The following is an 18,265-nucleotide window of genomic DNA, read 5'->3' as shown; positions in this document are numbered from 1 at the left end:
TAGCTGCATCGCTGCCTTGAGGGAATAGCAAGCAGAGAGGTAGACATGGCTGGCCTTTGTGTCCTCCTTAGACACTAGCCAGAATAGCATAATGTCCTGGTTTTGACAGGACCCAATGCTAAGTCAGGCATCCAGTTCTGGGACTAAAGTTGTAGATGTGTTTACACTGCGGCCCTCAGACTGTACGCCCCCTAAAATAACTATGAATGCAGTCCAACATAAAATGTAAACTGGGGCTGGGGAGATGGCCTAGTGAGTTAGAGAACATTCTGTGAAATTAAGAGGACCCGAGTTCAAATCTCCAACGCCCATGAGAACACCAGGTGTGGCTGTAGGTGTCAAGTGCTGCGCCTAGTCCCATGGGCCAGGTGGATTCTGGGAACACGACAGCTGGCCAACCAGGCTGAAAGAGCACGCTTTAGGCTCAATGAGAGTTTTGCCCACATTGTAAAACTTGCCAGGGTGGAAGTACCTACTCCATGGACATTGTGAGACCCTTGTGCTGTTCTGAGTGTGAAAGGGCCTATCGGGCACCAGCTTCCACGCAAGAATAAGGAGTCAGTCCTCTGTCTGCCTGTCTCCCATGAGGATGGCCCCCAAAGAGGTTCAAGCCCACATTCTTTGTGAGAAAAACAGCAAAATGAAGTTGATATCTGGATTCCCATTCTCAAACTTCTTGAAACAGAGCCACAATCTACTTCCTCCCATTAAAAACAAAAAAGTTAAAAAATAGTTAAAGTAATACTTCATAGTCCACTACACACACACACTTATACATTATAAGTAAGGGCTATGTCCCAAGTCTCCCTGTGGTTGCCTAGAAACACGGAGCATTAAACACTAGATGTATTATGTTCCCTGGTGCCCTGCAGTTTTGCCACTGAGGACCAGAGTTCAAATGTCCTTCTGGAGTTTAAGCCCTTTCCATCACTGCCACCTTTCCATCACTCCAGTCCTTGCTTTAGGGTCATCATTAAATACACTGAGTTCCTTGAGCACAGGTACTCCAGGATGACAGTGATTCTTATGACTAAGATGGATGACTAGCCGGAGACTCATCTATACAGAGTGGATACACTGGGCCTGGGGATAGCGCGTGTCCTGAATAGGAGGCAGGAGATTTCATACTGCTGCTGGGAAGAGTACAAGTCAAAATTCAGGGATTGTTTATTTCTGGAATTTTCCAACCACAGTGGGTCACTAAAACCACAGAAAACTAAAACTGCAGATCAAGGGAGGTGGCTGTGTCCAGGGTACATTCGTGTCCAGGGAAAGGAATATTTAAAGCTCACCACCTTCAGCTAAAGTCCCCTGCAGTTCCCTAATAAAGGACTACTTAACAGGCATCCTTTGGCTTTTGTCCCCCAATCCAAGGCCAAGGCAGCTCTTTCAAAGTCGTCCCCCTCGTCCCTCTCTGAGGAAACCTGGATGGATCTCTCTTCTGAGTCTGCCCGTCCCTCCTGTTTCTTCTCATTCCCTTCCCCTGCTTGTGCTGGCAGACCAGAGCTCCACCCCTCACTCCCCAGCTCCTGGCACTGATTTCTGTTCCTTTCTTGATGAGTACTTCCTGCTGAGCATTCCTGGGGCCCAGCTGCTTTGTCTCACTGAAGGCCACCAAGCCCCCCCCCCCGCGCGCCCCCCGATTATTAGCGAGTTAAGTCGCTCTGCTATTGCCACTTCCCAAGCCCGAGTGACTAACATGGGGTCTGTTAGCTTGTCAGAGAGCCTCTAGCTCGTGGGCAAGACGGTTGGGTATGGAGTAGGGGTAACAACCAGCAGCTGCTCTCCAGAGCCCAGGCTTCTCCCATACCCCTCTCTCTGATGACACCTTTTCTAGGGGACCCATCTCTTCTAAAATGCAGTCTCCAAATACTTATTCGCTTCTGGGAAAGCCAGAGAGTGGAAAAGCAGAGGAGGCAATGGCTGCCCCCACGCTCATCACAAATCCATGAGCTATCTTCCTGGGAGAAGTGCCCTGTTAGACCCTAGTGCTGCTTATAGAGAACTCCAACAGGTTCTGCTGTCAGCTCTTCCAAGCTAGCAAGTATTAAAACTTGGGGAAGGGACAGCTGAGGAAATTTGTCCCGATAGGCCTGAGAAGAGAGAGAGAGTGTAAGATGTGGGCAGGGAAGGGAGACTCAGTGCTGGCAGCTGCTAGTGAGGTGTGCGTGCGTGGGCACTGCTGGGCTGGGAGTCGGACGCTGAACCCATTGAAAGGAGACGGGGACAAGGTGGCAGATCCAACAGAGTCAGGAAGCAGGTAGCACACTTTAAGAAAACGGTTAAGATAATCCTTAGGAATCTGGAGACTTGGAGGTGCCCTGGAGGGGCTCTAACTAAGCGCGGTCTTATTGTGGAAGAGAAGCCAGTGGGCTGGGAAAATCACAGACGCCGCCACGGAGCAGGACTTTCATTCACCAGGGTGAAGGAGCAGGCACTCCTGTGGCTTAGCTCTGTGCAGGAGCCTACTCCATATGCTGGTCACCCCAGACCAGGTCGGGCTTTGAGTAAAGTTTCTAGGAACAGGAAGAGAGTTGCCAGAAGTCCCGGTTGTTATGTGGCAGGCCAAGCTAGCTAGGTTTGCAGCTGGCATTTACTCGTAGCAACAACTTTCCAAGGTAGGGATTTACATAACCCTGCTTTTCATTGAGATGAAAAGAAAAAAAGCCAAGAGGGGTTGCGTAATCTCCCTAGGGTGGCTGACTCTGGAATTCTCGCTCCTCCCACTTTCCTGTGCAACCTCTGTGTTCTCAGCCTATATCAAGAGAGCCCCTGGCTCACAAACAAGAGGTCAGGGAGGACACCTGAATTGATTGAAGCTCATCAGACACTCAGTGAGAAAACATCACAGAGCCAGTAACACACTAAAGCGGAGTCTTTGATTGGCAGCAGGCCTCAGCAGCTACAGCCAGTGTCAAGACTGTGGCTGTGGGTGAAGGCTAGAAATGTATGCCGGCCTGGGCTTTCTGGATACTGAATGACCCGCTCGCAGCTGTTTTCTGGCTGGTCCACCTCATACAGCATGGTACCTAGTAGGTTTTAGCTTCGGCTATGCTTGGATACCCCATCTTAGCCCTCGCACTGTGACTTTATACAGGTTCCTCAACCTCTCTGAGTTCGTTCATCTTAAAACTAAACACAACCTCATTGTCCGCTATGTTCAGCTAGTCCGGATTTATCCCATGCTTTTTCAGACCTAGGCCAGCTGGCCTTGGTGAGATCCCAATAGAACATCCCCATTGTCTTAGTGTGTGGGTGCACCCCTCGTGGTCCTGAGTTCCTTGCTCGTGCTCCGTCTCCTTCTGCTCCTGATTTGGACCTTGAGATTTCTGTCCGGTGCTCCCGTGTGGGTCTCTGTCTCTGTCTCCTTTCATCGCCTGATGAAGGTTAATATTCCTGAGGATGCCTATGTGTTTGTCTTTGGATTCACCTTATTTAGCTTCTCTAGGAACATGAATTATAGGCTCAATGTCCTTTATTTATGGCTAGAAACCAAATATGAGTGAGTACATCCCATGTTCCTCTTTTTGGGTCTGGCTTACCTCACTCAGGATAGTGTTTTCTATTTCCATCCATTTGTATGCAAAATTCAAGAAGTCCTTGTTTTTTACTGCTGAGTAATACTCTAATATGTATATATTCCATACTTTCTTCATCCATTCTTATTTTGCAAATAACTAAATACACATCTACTTCTCATTCAGAGTGGTTTTGACAAACTATTTAAAAATTCAATGCTTCTTTTTCTATTGACAAAATTTTAATTATGATACAAAAATCCTTGTCCATATTCCATTTCATTTGCATAGATATCAGTTGACCTTTATGAAAAATATGCAGTGGATATTCAAATAGAGTTTTATAAATGATTATTCAAACTACAAGTGGAAGAACTGCAATGACGCCTAAATTTCAAAACAAGTGAATATCCATTTATATTATTGAGTATATACATTGAATGAGTAAATAGTTATAGATTTCTTGTCTAAATTCTTTATTCTTCTTATATGGAGTATGACACTTTGTTTGAAAATAAAAGGTTGTATAAGTTTGCTTAAAAAAAAAAAAAACTAAACACAACCAGTGTACGTCCGCTAGGACTTCCGCAGGGCTTAGTGGAAAAAGCAATTGTGAACGGCAAAGCACCTGGAGTGTAGAAGGTGCTCCAACCTACCTGATGGTCCTCCTCTTATCCTTGGGTGGGACCGCGAGAGAGTAGTCCCACCTCCGAGGAGCACTGAGCCCTCTAGAAGACATCACAGATGAACTGGTGTTATGAGATGGCATATGTCAAAGTAGCAGAGAACCCGTCGTTGTTGCCAGCCTTCTAGGAGTAGAATTACAGTCTCATCAACTCTTCCGTGGCAGGAAGCAGGGGTCACAGGGTAGTGCACGGATCATCCCCCATGATTTCCGTGTCGTATGTCTGTTGTAGGGTTCCCTCTCGGTAGACAAAGGAAAATTCAAGGCTGTCCCAAGCCAACTCACAGAAACCTAGGGAGGAAACTAGAAAGGTACTGGCCCCATAGCAGCTATGGACCCCATAGAATCCCAGCCACACTCGCTCCTCCTGGGGGACAGTGTCTTTGCCAGGAACATTTTGAACTACCGGTAGTAGAAGACTTCCTATGGCATCTGGGAGCATTCATGACCATGGTCAACTGATGAGGAAGCTTGGGGACAAGAGCTAGGTCAACCAGAAGCACAAGGCTCTGCCTCCCAGGAAATGGTCATAGGCATGAACCACACTGTGAAAAAAACAAACAAACAAAAAACAAACAAACAAACAAAAAACTCATGAAATTTTTAAGGGGGGGGGGATAAGCAAAGAGAAATGGAGTAGGTTCCGTTGTTGTGGCTACAAAGGTTTGCTTGAACAAAGTTTAAACTGAACGAGTCTATCATGAAAGTAGGAGTCTCCTTCCCCAGTTCTTCCTCACTTTTTCCAAGACCCAGCCAGCCAGCCTCAGACGCTGTGCCTTTCACCTATGCTACCCCCAACCCCCGGCACTAATCACCATATTCCCACTGAGTCGCTGGTTTTAGATATTATTAAATGACACCTCCCATGTGCAGGTAAGAACTGTGTTCTCTTACACCCCCACTGTGGATCCCTTCATTCTCCAATAACTAACTATACGGGAGGGGTGGTGGCTGCGGGTACGTACGTACCACAGTGTATATATTTGAGGCAGGCTATCTCCTGTCTCTGCCGCTCTATGACAGTCTAGCTGACTGGAGAGCTTCCAGATGACTCTCCTGCCTCCGCCTCCCATCTCCACACAGGAGCACCGGATTACAGATGCATGCAGATTTACATGGATTCAGGGGATCCCAGTTCATAGCAGCAGGCTGGCTGACACTTATTTTACCAACCACACCATCTCCCCAGTCCCCCAACTTCTTTTAGTTCAGTAACCAAAAGGAAACTCTTAGTGTGGTTATATAAATGTCATTGACTTCCAATCCCACATATTTTACTATATTTAAATGTCCTTTACTGTGCAATTATTTTTCCTGAAGTTAAAAATGTTCTTGTTTGGTCACTCTGAGAGACATTTTTAAATTGAAAAGTTCAGCTCCTCACTTTCTGCCATGGTTCTTCCAACCATGTGATTATTTTTATTGATTTATGTATTATTAATTTATTATTTTATTTATTTATCTACTTTTGCACGTTATTCCACTATTGGCAATCCAAAATTTTTACTGAAAGACTGAAGAGATGAATGTAAGAACTAACCAAACCTCAGCACACACCTCAAGCCACCAGCCCAGCCTCGCCCTGAGCTCTCTGCAATGTTTGGCTTTAAGTAAAGCCACAACCCCAGTCTTGCCCCAAGCGCTCTACAGTGTATGGAATTTCTGCACTGGGTCTGAGCTTGGCTTTGAAGTCTGTTCCGAACGCAGAGCCAGGGATGAAGACAGAATGTTCTGAGTCAGGACATGCCAGAGCATGTGATGAGAAAGGGGAACACGGGGAATGGGGAGGTTCCACAAGGGAGGGGAGTGGGTGTGCGGGGGAGACCATGCGGATGAGAAGGGAATGTTAACCAAAGTGAAAGATGAAAAATTAATTATAGTCTATAATTTTATTCTTTCTTTATTAATTTTTTTTCCTTTGAGGGAAATAGGAAAAAAGGAAGGCAAACTGTAAAATTCCCTTCAAGAATTCTATCCCATGGAGTGTTGCGGCATTTGGCTATAATCCCAGCACAGGTCTATGCTATTGCATCCTGTTTTGATAATTTTTTAAAGATCAAAATTAAAATACATATGTATGTGTGTTAATTTTTTAAAACTCACATTCATAAAATAAATAAATTTATTAAAGAAAAATTTACATCAAATTCAAATTTAGTACCTACCTTCTACAAGTGGAGACTATTGGCCACATGGAGGTATTATTGGAGGGGGTGAAATGGGAGGATGGCCTTTGTGAAGAGTTTGATATGGTGATGCCCAAGGTCAGCCGGTGCTTAGGAGTTAACAAACCATTTTAACTAGTGGTGGAGGTTAATGGCAGAGTGTTTGTCCGGCGTGGGAAAGGCCCTGGGTTTGATCCCGGAACTGCAGGACGCTAAGGGGAGGAGATAACCAGGTATTTGACTAAGCCTCACCTCCCTGCTTCTCCTTCACCAGCCTCTGGGTCTCAGAACATTCCGCAGTGGCTGACCTCGCCGCTCTCCCTACAGGTGGCGGCTGAGTACTTCAAGAACACCACACTGCTGCTGGTGGGTGTCATCTGCGTGGCGGCCGCCGTGGAGAAGTGGAATTTGCACAAGCGCATCGCCCTGCGCATGGTCTTGATGGCCGGAGCCAAGCCAGGCATGTGAGTCACGTGTGGGGACCGGGGGGCGGGGCCTGAGCCTCAGCAGGATGTGTACTGGCGCTCCTCTGCTAATGAGGAGATGACATCAGAGTGATGGACACTGACCTCCCGCATCCGTGGGAGAGATCCCATAGCCGGGATGCCGATTTGAACAGTAGCCCTGATGGCGACTATCACCTGACCTAGGGCATTCACGTCACACCTGGACTGTAAGGACAGCAGGTTTGCAACACCTGAGGGCCTTGATAGAAAGCACAAAATGGGCCAACAGAAACAGTTTGCCATTTTTTTCCCTGTAGGTTAGGGTACACACTGGACCAAGAGGTGGGTGGCTTCCCCATTGTCATTTAAGAAGATATGGGTGTCTCTTGCCATGCACCCAAGTTGCTGCTGGTGCTTCAGACCCCAGACCCATCAGGCAGGCAGTGAGTGTCTCTCCATGTCCTCACATCCTCTCTCTTTCTCCTTCCACTCCACCTTCAAGAGGCCGGCAGAGAAGAGATCCTCACCCTCGCAGAATATGTGGGGGCGTCATGGGGGACGGTTTTGTGGGATCGGATGCCCCTTGTTTGTCTTCCCTTTCTCCGCGCCTAGTTCAAAACTTTCCACTACATCTTATGTGAGCTGCCTCGCCAGTCCCAGGGGCAAACTGTAAATCAGGTAGCATTCATTTCCAGCATCGGTCTTTTTGACTAACATGTTGGAACTCTAAAGCGTGTTCCTGTCTCCCAGGTTGCTAAAGGGAGTTGCTAACTACAGCTTAATCCACGCAGGCCCAGCGACCATCTGCCCACTCAGCTTCCGGGGATGGGGGGGGGGGGGCATTTCTTCCATCCTGTTGGGACCTTAGGGCTCCTTTGTTTTCGTTTAGCGTTGTTTCTTTTGTGGTACTGGGTGAGGGAGTTGGGATGAGTGAAGCAAGCCTGGACCTGGACCTCGCCCTGGGAGAGCACTGTAGCCCCGAGCCACATCTCTAGCCCCTGCAGAGCTCTTGAAAACTATACTATCGACAAGAATTTTCGCACATTTGTGTTTCTCTTCTCGTTTACCACACGACCCAAGCAGGTTTGCGCCCGCGTGGCATGCTGCCATTAGTGTGCAAAACATTCGAACCATGTTGCTGTCTGTTCAAACAAAACACTGGCAGGACTCTGCCCTACTTGGGCACAGTCCACATATCTGCTGCCCCCAGATTGTGCAAGGTCATCCGAAGTATAAACAAAGCCACTTCTGTGTCCTTATCTAATGATAACTAGCACCAGGTCTGTATAGGCACAGCTTGCCCTGTGCTTCCAAGTCAAGGGGAGATAATCTGAAGGTTATTTTCGCTCTGTGTTCCTCCAAGCTTGACTCTTCTAGAGGCCAGCTGGAGACACGCACACAAGCGGGGACAGAGAGCACTTGGGTGGCTTTGCGGCCATTCCTGCAACTAGTTGATGCTGAGACAAGTAGCCGGGTAACCGAGTGCCCGGACTTTCATCTCTGACTATGCTGACTTACACTGAGCAAGGGGGGTACAGTTGTGCCCTAGACTTCCCGGCTGCAGGGAGAGGGGAAAGAACCCCCTTGTCTGTAAGAGACACATCACAGGGCTCCACCTAATGTCCACAGAGCAAGAATAACAACCAGTGAGTCCGTACCCTGGGACTTTTCTACCAAAGCTATCCTTTCCTACTTTAAAGGCTTTTTCCTGGCCATGGTCACTAGCCATAAAATGCAAATTGTTCGCTAGACCAATGCTGAAATAAAGGTTCCTCTGCACCCAGCATTGGGAGCTCGAAGCTGGCAGGCATCTTGTGGGTCATAAGGCCCAATTCCACAACTGCATGCTCCGCCCCAATCGCCCCTGCCCTCCGAAGTCTGTGGCTATGAGTTCCACAGGGGCATGCTCCACGCCAATCGCCCCTACCCTCCGCAGGCTGCTGCTGTGTTTCATGTGCTGCACCACCATGCTGTCCATGTGGCTCTCCAACACCTCCACCACCGCCATGGTGATGCCCATCGTGGAGGCCGTGCTGCAGGAGCTGATCAACGCCGAGGAGGAGCAGCTGGTAGCGGGCACCTCCAGCCCTGAGGAGGCCGAGCTCATGGGTACAGTTCGCTGGAGCTCAGCTCCCCTCTGCTCCCCCGCCCTCCTCCCTGGATTCCCTGCCAGTCTTCACGGCAACACTGCCCAATCTGGTGTCCATGCCCTCGTCTTCATTTCCCTACTTTGCCCATGCCAGGTGCCATAACCCAAGTACCCTTAACCCATGGACACTCTCCCTTCCTACTTGGCTCACAGGTACCCCCCCCCCCCTTCTCTTTGTCCTAGGTGCTCAAGCATTATTGCAAAACTCTGGGGTCTGTCTGCATCTATACCCCCACTGTACCCTCAGACCAGAGAGAAGGGGAGGGGATCATCTACCTCACCTCTGACCCTGTCCTGAGCCCCTGGACTTCCACATACAGGGTCCACTCCTGCCTCAGTTTTCACTTCCTGTATTTCTCTACCACAATAGGTCTTGATGTAAACAACAGACAAACTTCTGTGGAACTCATCTTTGTCAACGAAGAGTGAGTATGACCTCCCTCCTCCCAGACAGAGCTTCTTGGGCCCATCGGAGAGGCCAGGAAAGATAGGACCAAAGGCATCTCCTTTAGATATGGTGTACCAAGCTCACCAGCTTGTCTCCGTCCATAGACTCTACTTCTCAAAATCTTGATGAGGAAGAATAAAAAGATGTTACATCTGAGTAAACGTGGGAGCTGCCCTGCAGCTGCCAAGGCCAATTTCACCCACACTGATACGATTAGAATACCAGGGGACAGTTGGTGGCAGACAGTATGATGCTCTAGACAGCCAGAAAGCCAGGAAAAGAGAAACATGTTCTTCAGCGTTCATATGTGTGGAGTCTACCCACAGCTGACTTCCTTCCAGAGCCTGTATACAAATACGGTTGTTACGGGCATTCCAGAGTGAACACTACACATTTAAAAGTTGTATTTTGTGATGGGTCTTTGTAATTTTCCCTTTTAAACTAAAAACAAACAAACAAACAAAAAACAGAGAACTCACACTGAGTGAAGTCAGCCTGTATAGCTGGACAGACACAGAGGGGACCTGGCAGAACTAGCATCTTTGTCTTGGACTTACATATTGCCTTGCTGCCGTTCACCTTTGCTGGTATCTTAGGCAGATGCCACAGTTTTCCTGGTCCTTTCAGAGAGGCAGAAGAATCCCGTTATCAGATCCTCGGCTGTCTAGCCCAGGCTCATGTCAAATCTCTCAGCTCTGTCTATAACTTCTCTCCTCTCCTTGAGCCCACACCTGTTCCCTCTGGGCCTAAGCCTGCAGAAGAAAGAGATGAAAGAGAGGAAAGGAACTGACCTTCCATTGTCCCCCATCCCACCCCCTACTGTCCCCTCACTCTGTTGCTTCTGCCGTCTCCAGAGTTGGGGCAAATGTAGGCTACAGAAAAGACCAAAGGGCAAAAAGGCTCCAGGCTAGAATCCTGTCTGAGATCCAGTCCCTAGCTGTCACTTGCAGGTGCCCACCTCCAGGGTTCACAGGTCACCCCCTTGAAGTGACCTCTTTATCACCCAGGCCAGATGGCTCTTGGCTCTTGGATGACCACATATCTCCCTTCTTGTCAGTGTTCTGATGGTTCAGCCTCTTCATTTCCTGTGGTCACTGTTTTCTAGGCAATGCTTTTCAAGATGGCTCCCGTCCTGCTTCTTCTCGTGTGTCCCCTCCCTGAGAAGATGGGCATCATGCCCACTTGCACACAGGCTGCTCCTATGACCACCGTAACTATTCTCTCCGGCCCTTCTGACTCCACTGTGTCAGTACCAAAAGTCTGAAACAAAAGCTCAGCTGTCCCTTGTCCTCCAAGATCCACTGTGCTCATGGAAGCACGGGTATTTGGTGTTCTTCTATGTGACCAGTGCCTCCCCTGCCTTCTGAAGCGATCCTCGCTTCCCCCTTCGGCCAGTCTAGGAAGCAAACATGAGTCCATCATGTAATCTTCAAAGCACCCTTTACTGTCATCCTCTTCAGCTCCCACTGACGCAGACTTAACGCACTGATGGTTTCCGGACTCTATGTTCTGTGTGTTAGTGCCCAGCACTGCCATCTGCCTTCAGAGTGGGTGAGCCGGTAGGGCCACAGTCCGCACAACTGACATAGACTATAAACAGCTACTGAGAACTCCGTGTGTCGGGATTTTTGATTGTTCCCATCTTCCTCTGTCTTCAGGGAAAAGACTGGGGAAGCCACAGGTATGGGAGGGACTCGGCGCATACAGCTAACTGTCCCCTCCCTGAGGTGCAGCTACTGACCCAAATTCTTCCTCATCTTTTTTTCTTCCCTGCCCGTCCTTCCTGCTGTTGTCACCTCAGATAGCATGTCACACATTTCTGTTTCTAGATTGTGACCTACTTGAGGCAGCTAGTAAGGGTACCATCCGGGCACAGGTTTTCCAATGAGACAATGAGGGTCCCACGGGCACCCACTTCTGACATCCTAGCGCTAAGAGGTGGTGTGACTGGATGCTGGTGGCCTGGATCTGTTATGAAGGTTGATGGTGTCGTAAAGAATGAAGCTTGAATTTAAGTGCCTGCACCCAATCAGAACTCCATATCTGCTATTATTAGGGGTGTTGGTGTCACTTCAAAGGAAGCTGCTGGCCCGTCCCTGGGAGGAAGCAAGCCCCTGGACTCTTAGAGCATCTTAGGAGTCAGGGGAGACTAGGAAAACATTGGTCCTCTTTGGAGGCTAGAAAACTTGAGTCTAACGTTAAGACCCTTATACCAAACACTGAGCGCGAGGAAGAGCACCCTTCTCGCCATGCTTGCTCCACTCGGCTCTCCCTGATTTTTTGCTTCTTTTCAGCACACCAACTGCAGACTTCACCTCTCTGATGCAGAACAAGGTATGGCCTCAGTTCCCCGCCCTGGGCTTTGACGTCACGTGGAATTCCCTCAAGATAACTGAGGCACCGAGATGCCTGGTAGCTTTTTCTGTAGTTCTCGGTGCTGGCCTTGAACTTAAGCTTAAGGCTCTTGAACTCATCTGGGCTGGACATGAGAAGGGCCAGTGGGAATTCAGACAAGGGTGTGGGTGGTTCTGAACCCCAGCTCTGAGTCCTGGGTAGCTGAACAAGACAAGTTAAATAAGTAAAATACAAGTTAATCTTTTGAATGGAAACCAAAATTCAGACATTCTGATTTCAAGAGCCTGTGTTCAAGCTCAGGATTGTATTCTGCTCACTGGGGTTTCCATTCGCAAAATCTTCATACTAAAGAGTGCTGTTGCCCAGACTCACCCTCTTTCCTTGAAGGTTTCACATCTCTTCACAAGAAGAGAAACTGGCCAACTAAACTGTGCAATTTTTTTTTTACTTATTTGGCTATTTATTTTGGTTTTTTTCGAGATAAGGTTTTTCTGTGTATCTCTCTGGCCGTCCTAGAACTCATTCTGTAGACCAGGCTGGCCTCGAACACACCTGCCTACTCCTGCCTCCCTGAGTGCTGGGATTAAAGGCATGCACCACCACTGCCTGGTCCTGTGCAATTTTTTTAAAAAATATTTTATTTAAAAGATTTTATGTGTATGTCTGTATGTGTCTGTGTATGTGTGTGTATACATGTAAGTTCAGAGATGTGCAAAGTCCCAAAGATGGTTTCGGATCCCCTAGAACTGAAATTCTAGGTGGTTGTGACCTGGGTGCTGGGAACTGAACTCAAGTCCTCTGTAAGAGCAGTCATACTCTTAATGGCTGAACTTCCTCTCCAGCCTCCAAACTGAGGATTTCACTGTGGTAGATCATTTCTAATGTTTCGTGGGTTTGGAAAGAATAGAGTTCTTCACCTGCTAATAAACTCCCGGAAGCTCTTCTTGCTTATAAGAACAGAATGGTGATTCCAGGTTTCAAATCTTCTTCCCCTGGCTGGATGGAACCTGTGAAGATGGATGCTGACCCTGGGTAGGGGTGCCCTTAGGAATGCCCTCTCGGCCTTCTGCTCTCTGCGTCCCTATGGTAGCCCTGGAACAGTCAAGCGGTACCTCTCCAGGCACTTGGACCGCATGCTCTTCCTAACAGCACGATGGCTTTTGTTCCAGCAGAACCTAAACGGTGTGCCCATGGTCACCAAACCTGTCCAAACAACAAACCAGCAGCAACCAAAGAGGCAGCATTCATCACAGGTAACTGAACCCTATATGAAATAGCTTATTACTTCCAAAAGGTGCTGGTCCTGATGTTGTCATTAGTGAACTGTCCTTAGTGTCTGTCATGTGTGCCATGGAAACAAAGTGCCTGAGCTCAATGGACAGAACCAAGAGCCAAAATGTGCCACTTTCTGGGTCACAGGTTTCCAACTGTCAGTGCTTAATGTTGGTAGAGATGAGGTTCAAATGATTCTTTGAGGGCACTATAAATATTTATTTCTAAAATTACATTGAGTGTGTATGTGTGTGCACAGTGTGTGTGCACAGTGTGTGTGCACAGTGTGTGTGCGGTGCAGTGCATACACGTACACACACAGGAGTACGCAGGTACAACTGTGGAGGTCCGAGGACAATTTGGGGGAGTCAGTTCTCTACATCTACGGTGTAGGTCCCAGGGATCTAACTCAGGTCATGGGGTTTGGAGACACGTGCCTTGACCCATGAAGCCATCTCACCAGTTCCCAGGGTAAATATTCTCTCTGCCTTAACCCATGAGGCCATCTCACCGGTTCTCATGGTAAATATTCTTTCTTCGTGTCCTACAAGCACGGTTGCTCTTCTGCACAAATGAGCCTTCTCCTGTTGCTGTAACTCTAAAACAAAACACAGCAATGCAGCAATGCTGAGGCTGGTCTGAAGAGGCATCGGGCACCTATAGCCCTTGATTTCAGACATTTTTATCCATCACCAATCTTGTCATTTTACATCTTCACTGCCACCATTAATAAATGCCACCATTTATGAAATGTTTATTCCAAGAACATGTACCAAGCCCAATGCTAGGCATTTTCTCCACAGTCCTGGCTCAACAAAGTAGTGATTTTGAACTTCATTCTTGCAAATGAGGCACAGCAATGAAATCAGGAGTCAACAGTGGGGTGCTGGGAAGCACAGCATCTCGATTTCAAGGCAGTGTGCACACATAGTTAAACCCTTGGTAGACTTCCGGCTATGAATTGGAAACCTGTTAAAAGCTAACTAAAAGTTAGTTCATGTATTCAGCTTCAGTATAAATTCCATTAGAAGAAAAGATCATGGGAAATCCTTGAGCCAGAGAATCTAAGTGGTCCTTTGTGGCTCAGGCAAGCAGTGAATCTTTCAGTGGTTAGAAGTGCCCATGCCTTACTTTGGTCTTCAGAAGAAGATAGACAATAGTTAAGTGTAGTTGGGGATTTTTTTTCTCTTTACCATTTGGAAGGTCTGCCACCCAGTTCCCCAAATAATCACATGGAGACTTATTCTTTCTTATAAATGCCTAGCCCTGGCTTCACTTGTTTCTAGCCAGCTTTTCTTAAATTTTCCCATCTACCTTTTGCCTCTGGGCTTTTACCTTTCTCTGTTCTATATACCTCTCTTTCCTTCATACTCCGTGGCTGGTTCTATGGCTGTGTGACTGGGTAGCTGTGTGGCTGTGTAGCTGTGTGACTGTGTGGCTGTGTGACTGTGTGACTGGGTGACTGGGTGGCTGTGTGACTGTGTGACTGGGTGACTGGGTGGCTGTGTGACTGTGTTACTGTGTGACTGTGTAGCTGTGTGGCTGTGTGACTGTGTAGCTGTGTGACTGTGTAGCTGTGTGGCTGTGTGACTGTGTAGCTGTGTGGCTGTGTGGCTGTGTGACTGTGTAGCTGTGTGACTGTGTAGCTGTGTGGCTGTGTGGCTGTGTGACTGTGTGACTGTGTGGCTGGGTGGCTGTGTGGCTGTGTGACTGTGTGGCTGTGTGACTGTGTGACTGTGTTACTGTGTGACTGTGTAGCTGTGTTGCTGTGTGACTGTGTAGCTGTGTGGCTGTGTGACTGTGTGGCTGTGTGGCTGTGTGACTGTGTGGCTGTGTGGCTGTGTGGCTGTGTAGCTGTGTGACTGTGTAGCTGTGTGACTGTGTAGCTGTGTGGCTGTGTGACTGTGTAGCTGTGTAGCTGTGTGGCTGTGTGACTGTGTAGCTGTGTGGCTGTGTGGCTGTGTGACTGTGTAGCTGTGTGACTGTGTAGCTGTGTGGCTGTGTGACTGTGTGGCTGTGTGGCTGTGTGACTGTGTAGCTGTGTGACTGTGTAGCTGTGTGGTTGTGTGGCTGTGTAGCTGTGTGGCTGTGTGACTGTGTAGCTGTGTGGCTGTGTGGCTGTGTGACTGTGTAGTTGTGTGACTGTGTAGCTGTGTGGCTGTGTGGCTGTGTGGCTGTGTAGCTGTGTGGCTGTGTGACTGTGTAGCTGTGTGGCTGTGTGGCTGTGTGACTGTGTAGCTGTGTGACTGTGTAGCTGTGTGGCTGTGTGACTGTGTAGCTGTGTGGCTGTGTGGCTGTGTGACTGTGTAGTTGTGTGACTGTGTAGCTGTGTGGCTGTGTGACTGTGTAGCTGTGTGACTGTGTAGCTGTGTGGCTGTGTGACTGTGTAGCTGTGTGACTGTGTAGCTGTGTGACTGTGTAGCTGTGTGGCTGTGTGACTGTGTAGCTGTGTGACTGTGTAGCTGTGTGGCTGTGTGACTGTGTGGCTGTGTGGCTGTGTGGCTGTGTAGCTGTGTGACTGTGTAGCTGTGTGACTGTGTAGCTGTGTGGCTGTGTGACTGTGTAGCTGTGTGACTGTGTAGCTGTGTGGTTGTGTGGCTGTGTAGCTGTGTGGCTGTGTGACTGTGTAGCTGTGTGGCTGTGTGGCTGTGTGACTGTGTAGCTGTGTGACTGTGTAGCTGTGTGACTGTGTAGCTGTGTGGCTGTGTGACTGTGTAGCTGTGTGACTGTGTAGCTGTGTGACTGTGTAGCTGTGTGACTGTGTAGCTGTGTGGCTGTGTGACTGTGTAGCTGTGTGACTGTGTAGCTGTGTGGCTGTGTGACTGTGTAGCTGTGTGACTGTGTAGCTGTGTGACTGTGTGGCTGTGTGGCTGTGTGACTGTGTAGCTGTGTGACTGTGTAGCTGTGTGGCTGTGTGACTGTGTAGCTGTGTGACTGTGTGACTGGGTGGCTGTGTGGCTGTGTAGCTGTGTGACTGTGTGACTGTGTAGTTGTGTGACTGTGTAGCTGTGTGGCTGTGTGACTGTGTAGCTGTGTGACTGTGTAGCTGTGTGGCTGTGTAGCTGTGTGGCTGTGTGACTGTGTAGCTGTGTGACTGTGTAGCTGTGTGGCTGTGTGACTGTGTGGCTGTGTGGCTGTGTGGCTGTGTAGCTGTGTGACTGTGTAGCTGTGTGACTGTGTAGCTGTGTGGCTGTGTGACTGTGTAGCTATGTGACTGTGTAGCTGTGTGGTTGTGTGGCTGTGTAGCTGTGTGGCTGTGTGACTGTGTAGCTGTGTGGCTGTGTGGCTGTGTGACTGTGTAGCTGTGTGACTGTGTAGCTGTGTGACTGTGTAGCTGTGTGGCTGTGTGACTGTGTAGCTGTGTGACTGTGTAGCTGTGTGACTGTGTAGCTGTGTGACTGTGTAGCTGTGTGGCTGTGTGACTGTGTAGCTGTGTGACTGTGTAGCTGTGTGGCTGTGTGACTGTGTAGCTGTGTGACTGTGTAGCTGTGTGACTGTGTAGCTGTGTGGCTGTGTGACTGTGTAGCTGTGTGACTGTGTAGCTGTGTGGCTGTGTGACTGTGTAGCTGTGTGACTGTGTGACTGTGTGACTGGGTGGCTGTGTGGCTATGTAGCTGTGTGACTGTGTGACTGTGTGACTGGGTGGCTGTGTGGCTGGGTGGCTGGACCCTGATATTCTCTTCTCCTTTCCTGGCTCCTTGATCTCTTTCCAGATTTCTCCTCCTACTTATTCACTCTGCCTGCCAGCCCCACCTATCCCTCTCCAGTCTAGCTATTGGCTGTTCAGCTCTTTATTAGACCAATCAGGTGTTTTAGACAGGCAAAATAACACAGTTTCACAGAGTGTGACACATCTTTGCATCACTAAACAAATATTCCACAGCATAGATGAATATAACACATCTCAAATTAATATTTCACAAGAACTAAGGGCCATGAGAAGCATGGCAAGATGGCCACTTCCACAAAACAGTTTTCCTATGACTTGGAGAGCTGATGTTTGTACCAGGCTTCTCCAAGTCTCATGCAGCATGGTAGTGCCTGCCTATAGTCCCGGCACTTGGAAGGTGGAGGCAGCCAGATAAGGAATTTAAGACCAAGTTTAGCTACATGGTGATTTTGAGGCTACACTGGACTAATTGACCATGGGTCAAAAAACACTTTAAAAATGAAAAGAGTTAGTGGGAGATGAGAGGACCCAGCCTGGAAGGAATGGGGGCACCTGCTTCTTTAGTTCATACTCAAGGCCATGAACTGGACCAAGCAAGACTGAGAAGACCATGCCAAGACCGAGGCTTATGTGCAAAGAGGGAAGGGAAAGGCCAAAGGCAAGAGAGAAGAAAGAGTGACGCGGGGAGGGAGAGCTCAAGTGTATCATCTCACGAAAGCTAGGTTCTTCTGTAACTCAGCGCCTGTCTACTGAACCATTGCGCCTCCAGCCTCTCTGGCTTCATGTCCTGGATAGCCCATGCTAGCCGATTCACTGATTTTCCTTTGGTAGGAGAAGTCGGGAGTCCTGATCCCCAGCTCCAAGAACCAAGAACCGAACAGGAAGAAGTACAGATCCCACCACGACCAAATGATCTGCAAGTGCCTTTCTCTGAGCATATCCTATGCCGCCACCATTGGTGGCCTGACCACCATTATTGGCACATCCACCAGCCTCATCTTCCTAGAGTATTTCAACAAGTAAGTCCTTCGTTCACTCAGCAAGTGCTAAGTAAGAACCCTCTATTGGTGGCTAGGCCAGAATGCGGCTAAGTGCCAGGGGCAGAGCGGAGCGGCTGGCATGCCAGTGGAGGAGGGCAAGACCAGTCCAGGATTCTGCCCAGGGAGCTCCTCCATCTGCAGGAAGGAAATGGGGCCACCTGGATGATGAGGCAAAGGAAACTAGATGGAAGCTTTCCAAAGAATGCACAGCGGTGTGAGGGCTCTGAGGCAGGAGGATGGAAGGAAGAGGAACAGATTGACAAAGGGCTGGCAAGACCTACAAGCTTGGCCAGCACCAGAAAGGCCATGAGAAGCCTTCAAGGAGTTTGAAGTAAGGGCGGATGTCATAGTCTTAGTTCTGGAAACTCATTCTGGATGGAAACTGGAGAACAATGCAGAATAGGGGGTTTAGGGAGCTCCCTGTGGTCTCGGGGGGGGGGGGGGGGGGACTGCCAGTGACATGGAGGAGCTGGGTCGAGTCTGCACAGTTCTAGGTAATGCCTGGTCAAGCGTCACT

At 48.8% G+C, this 18,265-nt stretch overlaps 1 protein-coding gene across 2 annotated transcripts in view; it reads left to right on the top strand.

Annotated features, from left to right (window-relative positions):
• Window positions 1-18,265, top strand: part of Slc13a4 (solute carrier family 13 member 4) — a 41,620-nt gene that overhangs the window by 11,855 nt on the left and 11,500 nt on the right. Inside the window, exons 3-8 of one of the 2 annotated variants that reach the window (XM_041675606.1) lie at window positions 6,696-6,832; window positions 8,751-8,923; window positions 9,334-9,388; window positions 11,706-11,745; window positions 12,939-13,019; window positions 17,540-17,727. In XM_041675606.1, coding sequence (XP_041531540.1) covers window positions 6,696-6,832; window positions 8,751-8,923; window positions 9,334-9,388; window positions 11,706-11,745; window positions 12,939-13,019; window positions 17,540-17,727 — 674 coding nt within the window. Of the gene's footprint in view, window positions 1-6,695; window positions 6,833-8,750; window positions 8,924-9,333; window positions 9,389-11,705; window positions 11,746-12,935; window positions 13,020-17,539; window positions 17,728-18,265 lie in introns of both variants that reach the window. The other variant, XM_041675605.1, reaches the window with a different exon arrangement.

The sequence above is a fragment of the Microtus oregoni genome, unplaced genomic scaffold (genome assembly GCF_018167655.1).
Source record: "Microtus oregoni isolate MIOR12 unplaced genomic scaffold, Mior012 000026F_ref0000081, whole genome shotgun sequence".
NCBI lineage: Eukaryota > Metazoa > Chordata > Mammalia > Rodentia > Cricetidae > Microtus > Microtus oregoni.
This window is presented reverse-complemented; position numbering and strand designations above follow the sequence as displayed.